At 39.0% G+C, this 15,148-nt stretch overlaps 1 protein-coding gene across 4 annotated transcripts in view; it reads right to left on the bottom strand.

Annotated features, from left to right (window-relative positions):
• ed (hemicentin protein echinoid) overlaps positions 1-15,148 on the bottom strand; it is a 289,516-nt gene that overhangs the window by 126,899 nt on the left and 147,469 nt on the right. The window contains exon 1 of one of the 4 annotated variants that reach the window (XM_087359441.1): positions 4,443-5,137. The exons of 2 other annotated variants lie outside the window; for them this stretch is intronic. In XM_087359441.1, the coding sequence (XP_087215567.1) occupies positions 4,443-4,497 (55 nt within the window). In that variant the 5' untranslated portion in view covers positions 4,498-5,137. Of the gene's footprint in view, positions 1-2,699; positions 2,817-4,442; positions 5,138-15,148 lie in introns of those variants that run through there. One more of the 4 variants, XM_087359444.1, reaches the window with a different exon arrangement.

Genomic DNA, 15,148 nt, shown 5'->3' with positions numbered 1-15,148 from the left:
TAATTTTTCCGCAGAATATGTGTTTCGTGCCTAGAATTTTCCTCTCCACAGACCCAAAAAAGTGTGTCCCGTCATTCCACGACACGACACAAGTGATTATCTTTTGTTCTGATACGCCCTATCGAGATGCTATACATTTTCTATCACAGGTCTTCAAGAACACCCACTAACTCGACCATAAAGGCCAGCGGTTCTAATCGAAATATCTCGTGCATAGCATGGAAATGGTTAATAACGCAATACCAACTACAAACGTTATGTAGCATCTTAATTACAGTATGGTGTTGATGTGAAGTGCGGGATGAAGGTAGCAGGAGGGCTCATTACAGCCCCCGGGCACTGAAATTAAGTTTTACCTTCACTGCATCAAACAGCGATGATAGATGAGTATTGAGCGTTCCTGAAATGACGAATGAGATGGGAAAATCGAAACAATACGACAGAAACATTCTGCAGTGCCTCGTAAAACTGTCATGGGCTTGATGCCTTCATCAAGACAAGGCTTGGAGCGGAAGTGTACTTTAAAACGGGCTCAGAATTTATAATCAGTAATGAGATTGATCAAACACGTGGCACCCATGGTAGAAATGAGAAATGCATGTAAAATTTTGATCTGAAACCTCAGAGGAAGAGGCCGTTAGTGAGACAAGCCCGTAGACAATAGAACAAAAACGTTAATTGAATAAAATTAAAGAAATTTTAATAAAATAAAACATTACGGATTACTGGCACTTGGTGAATTAGCGAATTTATCGAAGGGACATGGAAAAGTGGTGGAATAATTCTGACTCGGAAAGAAACCTATCCCAGGGCCACAACAAATCCCACATGGACCGCCCTGGACGCCAACCCGGACCTCCACAATGAGAAGCAGGCGGGAGGACAACCATCTGAGCTACACCACGGAGTATTAAGGATAGAGGTCAGTATCGGTTTTCTGTAAAAATGATTATGAAACTTTGTGCATCACAAAAACTTGTAAGTCCTTAATGACACGAGTGTCATCTGTTCATGTCGACTATTCTGCCATGCATGTAGTTTGTTAGTTGAAGACTTTCCAAACTTTTCGAGGACGCTCCAAGCGGAAAACAAAATTTAAATTAAAATATTACCGAGGCAGACTTACAACCGAAAAACCACACGTAAAAAGTTTTAAAAAGACAAAGTTCAGTTACAAAACCCTACTCGTAAACAAACGTTTGCTATGGCAGTCAAAACACATTTTATTTGCTTGTTTATGAAGCTGTTACGTTTTGTAGCTCAAACCAGGTCCCTGGACCGGGCAGAAACTGGCCTCCAATGCTCAGGCGTCGTAATCAAGAACCTGGAACCGGTTCCAGAAGCTGTTTAAAAATGCAGTCGCTCTAAAGCAGAGCAGTAACACACAGCATCTGTCCATGCCCCAGGTCTAATGTTACATTGAACACGTAACAAATGGCAGCTACTCCATTGCTCTTAGACAGCAGAACATTGTATTAGCCCTTCGACGTCGAATCTCCAAAGAATATTTAATAACTCAGTCCGTACCGCGAAGAAAACACCACACGTAACCATTACGAAGATCAAATGTTTAACGCTGTTTAAGGAAATAATCGCTGTTTATTCTGAGAATCATAGGTCGTCTAAATAACATTTAAAAATTCAGTCCGTACCGCGAAGAAAACACCACACGTAACCATTACGAAGATCAACCGGTTAACGCTGGATTAAATAAATAATCGCTGTTTGCACTAAGAATCATACTGAACACACAAAAACAGATTTGACGATTGTTAAAGCAAGTGCAACATATAATTACCATTTTTCTCTAACTAGAGCAGGGCGCTCCTTTCGGAGCTCCTGGGGAGGGTTGGTCAAGTTTGTAAAACGCCACCAACCTTGTGTAAGAAACTAAACTAACCGCCCCGAATTGAGGGTTAAAACAATTGACCAACACCCCCTTCTGGGGGGTTGGTTGCTTTTTGAAATCTTAAGTAACACGCTAAACTAACTCCCCTTCGGGGAGGTTAGTTTAGTGTCTCATTTAAGTGTTTTAACCCCTGAGTAAGAAACTAAACTAACCCCCCGAATGGGGGGTTTAAACACTTGACCATCCCCCCTTTGGAGGGGTTGGTTGCGTTTTAAAATCTTGAGTAAGACACTAAACTAACCCCCTTCGGAGGGTGAGTTTAGTGTCTCATTCAAGTGTTTTAACCCCTGAGTAAGAAACTAAACTAACCCCCCGAATGGTGGTTAAAATACTTGACGAACCCCCCCTCCAGGGGGGTTGGTTGCGTTTTAAATTCTTGAGTAAGACACTAAACTATCCCCCTTTGGGGTGTTAATTTAGTGTCTTATTCGGAGCACTTTCTCTAATCTGATTTTATACTTCTTTATGTCGCTGTTCAGAGGCCAATTGTTCTTGGTCAGTCAGCTTTCTACGTCCAACCCCACCCTTTCAAATCTTCGTCTGATTTTTTTCCCTTCTGTTTTTGTTGAATACGTTTTTCTACTTTTATCAATGTAAGCCTTCTTTCGCTTTTCTTTATTTCTGAAATAGGTCTGATGTTGTAGTTCTTTACGTCGCTGTTCAGAGGCCAACTGTTCTTGGTCAGTCAGCTTTTTACGTCCAGCCCCACCCTTGCAAATCTTCGTCTCAAAATCGATCATAAAGTCAGTTTTTATAATAGTTTTCATAATCGTAATGAGTATCAGTTTACCTTGTTGAAGTTGGTACTTCAAATACTTGATAACGTCTTCTTTCACTTTCCTGATGTTTTAGGACAACTGTTAGTCAATATTCAAGAATGCGGTCTGCTGCTTCTGGAGCAGTGATAATGCGACTGACTTGATATTCTTTGATTTCCTTGTTGTGAAGCGTTATTTGTTTACTCGGCATTGTTGTGTCGACTTCAACAATGCCAACAGATATTTGTTTACACGGCATTGTTGTGTCGACTTCAACAATGCCAACAGATATTTGTTTACTCGGCATTGTTGTGTCGACTTCAACAATGCCAACAGATATTTGTTTACACGGCATTGTTGTGTTCCACAACAATGCCGAGTAAACAAATAACTGTTGGCATTGTTGATGACGTCATTTTTTGACGACAAATTGGTTGAAGACAACGACTAATCACAAATTTTTATAGTTTTTATAATAAAAATAGAAGATAGGTTAATCATCACAGAAAGTCGCATACGTGGTCGACAACTAGTGGTCCGCGGGTCGGTAAATATTATTGATCTGATGCTTGTTCATCGATCAAGTATGAATCGTATTCGGCCAACAAATCAAGATTTCCTTTTCCTCAGTTTTCCTATTATAATTTTAAAATACTGATTCAAAACTAACTCACAAGCCACGAGCTTACGTAAACTGATTTCTGTGGCGTTAACTCACGAGGAAAATTTAAAAATCTAATTAAAATTCATAATGTGCTGGCCAGAAAAATCGCGGAATTCCTCTACAACAGAAATTGTGACATTCACATTTGTTGTGAGAAACGATAAACGGTTTAATTATCTAGGAATTACTTTGCTTGGCTCCAGCCATAATTAAATTCAAACATATTACATTCCAACGTCTGCAGCAAAGACAGACTTCATAAAGCAGACTTTTGAAATTAGATCAACTATGATTTGAGAATCTCGCGGCGAGGTATATTAAGATGGCTGTCTTCTGGGATATTTCATCACGTAGTACGGTAGAGTTGGCAACGTTTCAGGTGATCTTACTGAATGCATTAACAGTGCGACAGAAGACAGCCATCTTAGACTGTGTTCATTTTACACGCACTGTTGTAAAATTCTTTTATTAAATCAAACGGTATATATAGTTACCACTGGGTTTAAAAGTGGCAAACATTCTAACTGAATAGACCAGGAACGTATCCCTCACACATCTTCAATGCCGGAAAATGTAAATTTTTAAACGTCGATTAAGCTTTATACGTATTACTTAGGCCTATATCAAAGCAGAAAAGTTTAAGCTACTATCAGCGTCGTTAAATAAGTCACAAATGAATAAAACGTATTTATATATTTGTGATTCCCTCTAGAGATATTTTTATTTCAACAGGTATATTATAATTGACATGGGAATTCAAATTTCGAATGCTTAATCGGAAAATTATTTGAATACCTGAGGGTTCCTAAAATCACACTACAAAATCAAAACTGTCTGCTAATATCTTCGTGCTTAATTCATTACATTCGTTCAGATCTTTATATATTTACAAAGTTAAATTATAAATGAGAAAATTCAGAGTTTAAATACGTCGCATGCTTCGAATAACTTGTTTTTGTTCCCTAAAACTTAAAATAATTTCACGTTGACATCGACGGTTCTAACATTGGAATTGGACCACTGGAGTAATTAATCAGTATCTACCACCACATTTCAACATGCAGAAAAATCACACTCTTGGTTATTACACCAGTATAAATTCAACACTTACCGAAATTCAACATCAGGATGATACAGAAGACGCTAAAATATTGTCCGAATTCCATTTTTCTTCCTGAAGCCAATGTAAATCGTATTCACAATTTCAAACGCGAACGTAAATGATTGTACATTTGCCTAATGGACAGAAGCCATTAAAATGCATCACATGTTTATAAAATCCCTACTGAAGCACTTTCCGGCAGAAATTATTACAAAAACGTCGGTCTTTCAGTAAGAACACCAACAAACACACTCACTGGTTATACACGATGCTTATTAACAACTTTCAAGTCACTACAATGAACACTACAATGTCGTTCACGGGCATTAAAATTACGTGATAACTTTAAATAAAGTTGTCTGGGATTAAACCGTATCTGTATTTTGTCACTTTACAAACACACAGCAAACGTAGAAACACCAACAATCAACTTCTAAACGTTCACAAACTTCCTGTAACTTCGCCTCGATTACGTCGATGCTCATTTATTTAGATACATTACTATCGATATAATCAGGAACGATATACGGAAGTTCACACTTATCGATAAGAAAGTTCATAAATATGACTATAATATTTGCTGTCTGAAATAACTGTTCGCTATATTAATGTTTAATTTTCCCCGTTCGATCGTATGCTTTGTGCAGCAGAACAAGAATACATCACACCTCGTCACAGCACTTCTGCTGAATGGTCCGTAGGCGAGGAAGCTAACTCCGTCAAAAACCAGTCCTGCCACATAGGTTCGCGCGACAGCCACCAGGCAACGTGCTCAACAGACGGTAACCTTAGTGGCGAGTCTCGACTTCCAACAGCACAACAGTTAGAAAATCTGTGACTCAAAACACCGCCAAAGCGACGCGCGAGAGAAACCCCGCCAAAAATATTTTTAAAAAGAACATATCGCCATTGTCACATCACGTAAATGTTTATTAACGAAAATTAAGTTTATTGTGAATTCTTAAATACTTCCGTGAACTGTGAAACTTTTAAATCACCGTCACACAAAGGATTGTAAAAAAAAAAAAAAAAACAGGAAAAGGTCGTTGACTAACTACAGTGTAGAATATTAAACCCACGATTGCGTACAATTTCTCTTTGTTATTAAGCAAGGAAATTTTCCCCGTCAAGAATAATAGCAAAATCTAAAGTTAGCTGTCTGAAATTTCCATGCTTTTTAAAAGTCCCCCCCCCCCCCAACAGCATTTCCATGGCAACTTTAATTTACAGTGCAAATCGTGTTTTTCTTTAAATGATCGCCAGTCAACAAACACTTGTCTACTATTTACATATACATATGAGGTACAGTTCAACATAAAAGTATTTAACTCTTCGAGTTGAAATAGGTTATGTGCTATTGACTGATTCAACATCTTCTTCTGATTTCCTCATCTTCGTTGCCAGTCCTCCTTCTCAGTCTTTTATCAGAATCTTTCGTCTGCCTTTTCTCATTCTCTGTCTCGGGCGCCAAGTCTGTTTCAGCTCGTAACGTTTCTCTCCACATGGAAGTAAGTAAGCAGGCATACTTAATAGGCCACGCCCAACACCTGGAGGTAAATTACAGGCGTCAGAGCTGTGGCCTGTTACCTGGTTTACCTGCAGGCCGCAGACATCGTTCATTATAAAAGAGCAATCCGTCCAACGTGGTGAAAATGTGACATGTCTTTTATGGTTAAAGGTTTCGCGCCAGTCCTCGGGGAAGCAGATCAAATGCTGTAGGCGACGACGCCTGCCTCTGTCCGTCAGTCCGTCCGTCCCACCACGTCCCCCCTCAAACTACGTGTCGTAATACAATAGCAGGACCAAAAATGCGTTTTTCTTGGAGACAGAACACCGGTCAAATCATCGATTTTTCTTTCAATTTCGTACATACAGGGGTGTCGAAAACATTAAAACAACTTTTTTTTGGGGGGGGGGGTTCCCCCCCCGCCAAACTGAGCGTCGTATAAAAAATGGTAAAAATACAAAAATAAATTATTCTCGGTAAAAATGATTTGAAGCTTTCGCTGCGATGTAACTCGATAAAATCTTCTCGGGCGATCAGCCGCGTTAACTAGTTAAAATAAGAAGCCGACGTTTCAGGAAACACATCTACTCTTAAGCCGATTCCCCATATAAGGAGTCCTACCAAATATCTAAAAGATATGAACTGGGAGAATCATCTATGAATTTTAAGAGTACAGGCGGTAAAATAGGTAATAGCTGAATAGGAAGAAGAAGAATAAGAAGAAGAAATGTGATTCTAAATGTTGCACAAGGCCTCTATTATAACTTTTAGTAAGTTTCCCGCCAATAACGATTGGAAAATCAGAAGTACCAAACAAACAATAATAAATATTATTCCACGAAGCCCTTTACAACTGACGACCAGCAACTAACTAACTAACTAACTAACTAACTAACCTTTGTGGTCTTACATCACGGTATCCAGACTGCTATTGGCCCCCCCTGCAAGTCTCTGTACCCGCAAGACTCCTGTACTTGTCGGTCTGATCGATCGATCGCACGTGATATGAACTCCACAGCCCCAACAAGTTTCCGTATTTGATCCTGGTTTACAGAACAAACAGTCTCGTATCGTCTCGTATCGTCTCGTCTCGTATCGTCTCGTCTCGTCTCGTCTCGTCTCGTCTCGTCTCGTCTCGTCTCGTCACAATGGAAAATGTCTCAAATACAGAACACGGCCTGTAGCTGATTCTGCAAGTTTTCTGGACTTCAGAAGTTTCAGAATTCGAGTCAAACATCGAATATCTTTTTTTTCGATACATATCGATACTGACATAACGCACAGTAGAGAGGAAGGAACCAAAGAACGAGGAGATAAAAGGATTATTATGATGAATAAGAGACGAAATTTAATGACTTCTGAATATCTGTCTTCCCCGTTGATGACTTAAAATGTACAGGAATATCCCAAGAGGTTTTAAAAGGGTACAGAGTCGAATGAACTGATGGATACAAATTATGCAAGGAATCGGCAGTGACGTACACTGAGATTCTATCCCGGCATCTGCGTGGAGAGAGGGAATGGAGAAAATTACAAAACAATGCCGTCAGAATAGAGTACAGTAAGCAGAGAACGGAACGTGGGACCTCTTGAATATAAAGTATCGTACGAGTGGTAAAAAACACCACGATCCAAGCTCACGACGAACAAAGACACATGAAGACCTACCGCTTGAGAAGCTAACAGTCGCTCAGCTAGTCAAATAAATTTCTCGACTTTAATGGGGAACTCGAAGATTCTCAAAGCGCTCACAAGAGCCCGCCACTCGTCAGCCAGTTCAGTCCACCCCACACACTCACACATTATTTAATTGAGATGTCGGGATATCCTCACATCTACGTCTTGGTCTTCCAAGCTGTCTCTTTCCTTGACGTTGTCTGGGGGAAAAAATCTGTAGGCGCGTGTCATTTCTGCTACGCGTGGTACACGCCCAGCCACTCTAACCCTTCCCGAATTGACAATATTTTTGCGAAGGGACTTAATCAAACAACAGAAACATTATTAAAAATGGAATTAAAAATGGAATAAAAATCTCAAAAAGAACATCGTTTGATATCTGGTAAAAATCTGATAAAAATGTACGCTATCATAATGTATGAAAATTGTATTTGAATTATTTATCGTTTTGAAGCTTTATATAATTATATACACCTGAGGATGGTTCTTTTAGGAACTGAAACATGTCGTGAAACATGAAAAATGATGGTCTAATGTAAATCGAATATTTCGATAAAGAACATCATTTAATATTTTAAATGTTAATTACTGTAATATTTTAATATTTGATAAGAATTATTGTGATTAGACGGACAAAATTTAATATATATACTTAATATATATTAATTAATAATAAAACGGGAAACATAGAGCAGGAACCGTCGTGGCCTGTTTTAAGGCACTAAACGGGAATTTGCCTGGAATGACTGAGGAAAACTACGAAGGACCTCGGTTGAGATAGCAGGTCTCAGGGTCTCTCAAATACGACGATCGGTCTGAGAGTGTAGTCCAACTGTCACTGCCATCTACTGCTGAGATGGAGACTTAAAACGGGTGGAGATTTACCTACACGCCCTCATACACCCCTTCATGGCGTCGTGCCAGGGCAGAGACGTGGTTCCACTTTGTACCTGCACAGGACGTTGTTATAAACGGAAATATATAATGATTCTCTAAACGTTAATGATTAAATATATAAGGGCAGGGTATCACGTTGGGATAACTCGTAAATCATGTGTATTTGATTGGGAAACATTAAATGTTGAGAGAACACAGCATTTATAAAGACACCACCACGAAACATTTTAATAAGAGAATCAACCAAGCCCAAATATTTGTTTATATTTGAAGTTAACAATATTCAGTCCGTACCTCAGAGAAAACACAACTCGTCTCCATGACAACAATCGACTGGTTAACAATGTTTGCGGAAATAATCGTAATTCGTAAATCCACTGTAAGAAAAATTGAATTATTCATTATTAAACCATGTGGTACACTGGGCTTTAAACGATTATAAATCTTCACCGATCCATTACAAAAAGTTATTTATAGTCTGCTATGACGTTCTAGAAAATTGTATCAATACGCCGCCAGTCTTAAATTACGTTGGATTACGTCGCGTTCAATTGCACTAAGAGCCTGAACCTGAATGCTTTTGGGAGCGTTCCATTTACCCGTCATGCACTTCGGGTGATTGACGTGCGACGTAATCCAATGTGAATTTTCCAACAATGGAACAAATCAGATCGCAAGAGACGAGAAAGGATTTGCTTACTCTTGAAACATCCACTAACCAAATCACTCAATTTAACATGATTTTCGTTAAAATATATTAAGGTCTAAATCACATACTTACACGAGTAAATAAATTTGTAACAGAAAACTGTTGAGAAAGAGGTTATGTTGATGTATTTACGATGGTAATTTAGTAGAACTTAATAAATGGTACGATGTGTCAATCACTCGTAGCTTACAAACTGATTATCAAATCGACAACAATCGATAAATGTGTCGACAACAATCGATAAATGTGTCGACAACAATCGATAAATGTGCCAGCAGATCAGAAAACGTTTATAAATCCCGAATTACATTAAAAACTTGAAGGGACTAAACTTAATATAAATGTCACGTCCTGGTATTTATGAAGAGAAACTGAAATCTTTTTCATATCGTTACGTGTCTAACGACATGACGTTGATACCAAATTTGATGGAAATCGATTGATCGAAACCGATACAGGAGAGAGAGAGAGACAGTCATGTGAAGAGGGTATCGGAAAGGAAATGAATCTGGGTCATTTCCCTTACGCGTGCGTCAACCAGGATTTCCTGATTATGTCAGAAGGGCTCGGAGACAGTGGAATCTGAGATGACGTTCTCAAGCTTTTATGTTCAATTGGAGCAGAGGTTGGCAACCTGTGGTGAAACTGACAGGAGATACAAACAGGAAGCTGCAACAGATTTGATCATCTCCAGTTGCATGACGTCAGCTCTAAGACTCTCCACCCAATCTATAAATGTAATGCACACGCATCTGGCTTCAGAATATTTAATATGTTCACCTTTTTTGTTCGCGTACCCCCAGATACAATTTCTCTTCAACTTTGTACCCCCAAAGTTGTTGGTGTATAATTCAAGTTATACGTAGTATATAATCTATATCTAAAATAAATTAAATAAATTACATTACTGATTATTCAATGTTTATCATAAAATAATATATATATATTTTTTTTAAATTTCACGTGCCCCCTAAGATGTCTTCGCGTACCCCCAGATATAATTTCTCTTCAACTTTGTACCCCCAAAGTTGTTGATGTATAATTCAAGTTATACGTAGTATATAATCTACATCTAAAATAAATTAAATAAATTACATTACTGATTATTCAGTGTTTATCATAAAATAATATATATTTTTTTAAATTTCACGTACCCCCGGGGGTACGCGTACCCCCGGGGGTACGCGTACCCCAGGTTGAATACCACTGGTCTAAATAACATTTTCGTTTACAAAATTCATCCCCAACTGACACAATGCGACTGAGTCATCATAGTAAAGCGAATAGCAGTCAACCGAACACAAAAAACACACTATACGCCATTTACGCGCTTGGGGGGAGAGGCGGTATATCTCCTACTAATTCTTAACCTCGGCACTAGATGGGGGTTGAGTGGCCAGCTTCACGCCCCGGCCGGGCTTTGCCCCCGAGACTGAGGTACGTCGGCTCATATAAAACACCACAGACTTTGAAATCTATTTTAGTATTAACTTCCCGTTTACGCCTGAGTTTTCCAGGCGAAAATTCTATAAATACTTCTACCATAACTCTCAATGCGTCATATTTTTTTTGACGTAAATACGTCTATGAGGAAGGGTCATTCGGCAAGAAAGTGGAACGAAAAAGTGTAACCTGGTTACCTAGGGAACGTCGTGTTTACTCGGAATTGTTGTTACCTATAAAATATTACATTACATTAAAATACATTACATTACATTACATTCAGCTACCACAGACCCATCTTAAGCGTAACTAATTCAAGTTAAATAAGCAATATCTTAATCAAACTTATCTCGATTGTAAAGGATGTATAAAGGAAATATTTAGAATAATGCCAATATATAAACTTCCTTTCCGTATAGACGTATTTACGTCAAATTCTCCGGAACCGTGGTTCCACTATCACTTTTTTTAAAAAGACTAGTCCCACAATTCATTAGATTAGGAAGTAGAGACTGTATTTTGCAAGAAAATTATAACGCAAGTTCAGAACTGGAAATGGATGGCAAAAGATTGGTTCAAAGTAAATACCATTTTATTTCTTACTCTGGAATTTACAGTCGCTTAGCCTTGAGGTTTCTTAGAAGCGAGCATACAAAGAGAACTTTTTGGTTCAGCTTTGCCCGCAAAACCGTGTTAAGTCAGCCGCTACACGAACTTAATTCTGTTAAACCTTTTGATGCTGATTTTTATTTCGAGAAAACTTTTTTTTTATTAGCATTTTTCCACGGCTGAAAATCCAGCTTTAACTCTTGAGAGTTGGCGGCATTGGTCTTCTCAAAGGTTACAAACCCAAAGCTTTAATGACCAGTGTTTCTAAGCGAGATATTTCGTGCATAGCACGGAAACGGTTAAAATGAAACAGACCGACATATGATTACACCTTTTCTTCGCGCCATGAACTTTAGTATGTGGAGGGGGGGCATGGAGGTTAAGATCTACAGATACCAGAAGTCGACATCAGATGAAAGGAAATTCGACGGTATTTTCACAGGGAAATTTTCTGTCAAAACCCACGGCAGGCCGAGTCCAGTTTCCTACGAAGGAACATGTAGACTCTTCGGTTATATAACGACGCTGTATCAATTAAATAACGCGAGCAGTGACACGATACTGTGAACCGGAATGTGTGACAAACAAAGGGTGGATGTATGTCATTAAACGACGCTGTATAAGCTACGTAATTATGTGTTATTTTATCTTGTACTGACGTTCCAATGCTTGACTGTAATTGGCCATGTTTGGATGTCGTCACGCACTTGATTTGAGGTATTAATCGCTATTAGGATTATTTAATACTGTCAAATGGGCGTGTTTAAAACTGCACAAACCGATGTTTATAACCGAGGTTTTCCGTCCGTGGCATCGTAGCGATTAATATAGATGTCTCATAATTCTCTGTCATGACACGTGACTGTATAGAGATAATACAAACTTCTGGGGTGAGAGTAACAGTAACGCTAAAAGATGGAGGCAGAAGGACCTCCGAAACGTTGGCAAAACTTCTACCAGAATACAATGCCCTGCAGACTGACCATCGGGTGAACCTCAACTCCTACTGACTTTACTGAGACAAAATTTGTAGGACGAGGTTATCACAGTGGTAAGAGTCATATTGGAATTTGACTGGAGTGCCTGAGTTAAAGCACGACAAATATCGCTCAGGATATCCGGTCTCAAAATATCCCAGAGAGGAAGTACAATTCAGACATGATTATTTTAATTTTGTAGAACGAATCTTCAATGTAAATCTTTTATAGCCAGCAGATGGTGGCGGCAGAGATCGTACAGCCTTGTAGGTGGTTACTGACGTTAAGGAGGTAACTGCAGCTTCTGCGTCTTTCAATAAAACTATTGTCTACCTCCAGGGGCGTTCATACCTTGACACGTGCCATGTCTCCCACGTGCTGTACGAGATACAGGGGTAGAATAATGGCCTTCAAGGCTTCGAAAAGAGGACTCTTCAAATATACATTAACCCATTAAAGCCCAATGGCAAATATATGTCCCACCTGCTTCAATAATCAATAAGTCTACAGTTGAATTCATGGATTTCGTATTATTCTCACTGTAAACATCGATTATTTACTTAAACAGCGTTTACCAGTTGATCTTTGTAATGGTGAAGAGTTGTGTTTTCTTCGCGGTACGGACTGAATTCTTAAATACTATTTTTTAGATGTGACCAGTTGGTCTTTGTAACGGTGAAGTGTTGTGTTTTCTTCGCGGTACGGGCCGAATTCTTAAATACTATTTTTTAGATGTGACCAGTTGGTCTTTGTAACGGTGAAGTGTAGTGTTTTCTTCGCGGTACGGACTCTCTGTTTAAATATTATGCACGTAGCGCGTGTCTCATTATAAACAGCGATTATTTCCTTAAACAGCGTTAACCAGTCGATCTTTGTAACGGTGAAGTGTCGTGTTTTCTTCGCGGTACGGGCCGAATTCTTAAATACTATTTTTTAGATGTGACCAGTTGGTCTTTGTAATGGTGAAGTGTCGTGTTTTCTTTGCGGTACGGGCCGAATTCTTAAATACTATTTTTTAGATGTGACCAGTTGGTCTTTGTAATGGTGAAGTGTCGTGTTTTCTTCGCGGTACGGGCCGAATTCTTAAATACTATTTTTTTATATGTGACCAGTTGGTCTTTGTAATGGTGAAGTGTCGTGTTTTCTTCGCGGTACGGACTGAGTTCATAAATATCATTTATACGAGTTTCAGCTTCAAATTGTAGTTTTATGGTGTCATATCGCTGCACGTAGCAGATAGAACATGTGTAACAAAATAAAAGGGCAAAGCTAACAGACAGATTTCAACGCTGTTAGCGTCATCCGTTGACACAGAAACGGCTGCAGGGGGGGCAGAGACGAAACAAGAGGAAAGAGGTGGAACAATTTCACATTTCGCGTCAAAGGGAAAGAGGGAACTACGAAGATTAAATTAATACGACAAAAGAAATCCCTCGGGAGAGATCAAAGGCAAAGCAAATTAGTGATAAAAATAATAAGTCAGTAAACTGGAAACTGCATTAGTAAATTGAAGGACAGCCGAAAAGGGAGAAGAATACCTTTAAAGGACAAACACAAAATGTTGCTGGCTTTGTTAATATTGTGAGCTGTGGACCAGGCTGCTTCTCACTGCGGAGATCTCGGTTGGTCCCCAGGGCGGTCCTTGAGGGATTTGTCGTGGTCAAAGTTGCATCGGGAAACGTTTTGCTCCGAGTAATTCGGTTCTCACCTGTCAGTATAATTCCACCCCTGCTCCGTATCCACTCATGTATCATCTGGGGGATGGTCAGGGGGTCGGTTAGCCAGTCTCACCCCATCGCAAAAATAAATGAATGCATACAGGGACCTTGAATGGAGAACAGGTAGACCTTCATCTCGTCCTGTGGACTTTTCGTTATAAATTTTCCGTACAAGGCTTTATTTAACTTTGTAAAGTCTAGTGGTAACTATATGTACCACCTCTTTTAAAAATCAGTAATACTGTATTTTGTATAAATGGATTTCGTATGATTCTCAGAATAAACAGCGATTATTTCCTTAAACAGCGTTAAAAAGTTGATCTTTGTAATGGACAAGAGCTGTGTTTTCTTCGCGGTACGGACTAAATGTTTATATATTATGTACGCAGTGCGTGTCTCATTACGCTCGCCTCTAAATTATGTATTAGACTTCCAAATTAATAGTCTCAGCTTTCTCTAATACAAAATTTCAAAATTCCGTCTTTTATGCCAATCATCACACTAACGCCTTCACTCTTACTTTATCCTTAACAGAAGGACGAGCGGGCATTGCCTGGGGACCTTCTAGCTATAAGATGCTCTTTCTCCCCCCCAGATATCGAAGTGTCTGTCACTTCTCTCCCACCAATTTCCTCTTTCTCTCTCTTATATATGAGCCTCGTTATAAACTGCGATTAGTTTCTTAAACAGCGTTAACGATTTGATCTTTGTAATGGTGAAGAGTTGTGTTTTCTTCGCGGTACGGACTCTCTGTTTAAATATTACGTACGCAGTGCGAGTCTCATTATAAACAGCGATTATTTCCTTAAACAGCGTTAACCAGTTAATCTTAGTAATGGTGAAGAGTTGTGTTTTCTTCGCGGTACGGACTCTCTGTTTAAATATTACGTACGTAGCGCGTGTCTCATTATAAACAGCGATTATTTCCTTAAACAGCGTTAACGATTTGATCTTTGTAATGGTGAAGTGTTGTGTTTTCTTCGCGGTACGGACTGAAATCTTAAATGTTATTTAGACGAACTTCGGTTTCAAAGGGTTAATACAAAAATCGTATACAAACAGACACTGAAAACAATGTTTTGAAGACCTTAAAAGTAGTGCGTTCGGAAGAAGACGGATAACAGATGGAAATGATGGGGGATTTTAACTCGGCTTTCGGACGGGAATGATAAATGCTC

The sequence above is a fragment of the Zootermopsis nevadensis genome, unplaced genomic scaffold, assembly GCF_977971745.1.
Source record: "Zootermopsis nevadensis isolate Lab colony 2312 unplaced genomic scaffold, Znev_1.0 Znev_ptg000031l, whole genome shotgun sequence".
Taxonomy (NCBI): Eukaryota; Metazoa; Arthropoda; class Insecta; order Blattodea; family Termopsidae; genus Zootermopsis; species Zootermopsis nevadensis.
This window is presented reverse-complemented; position numbering and strand designations above follow the sequence as displayed.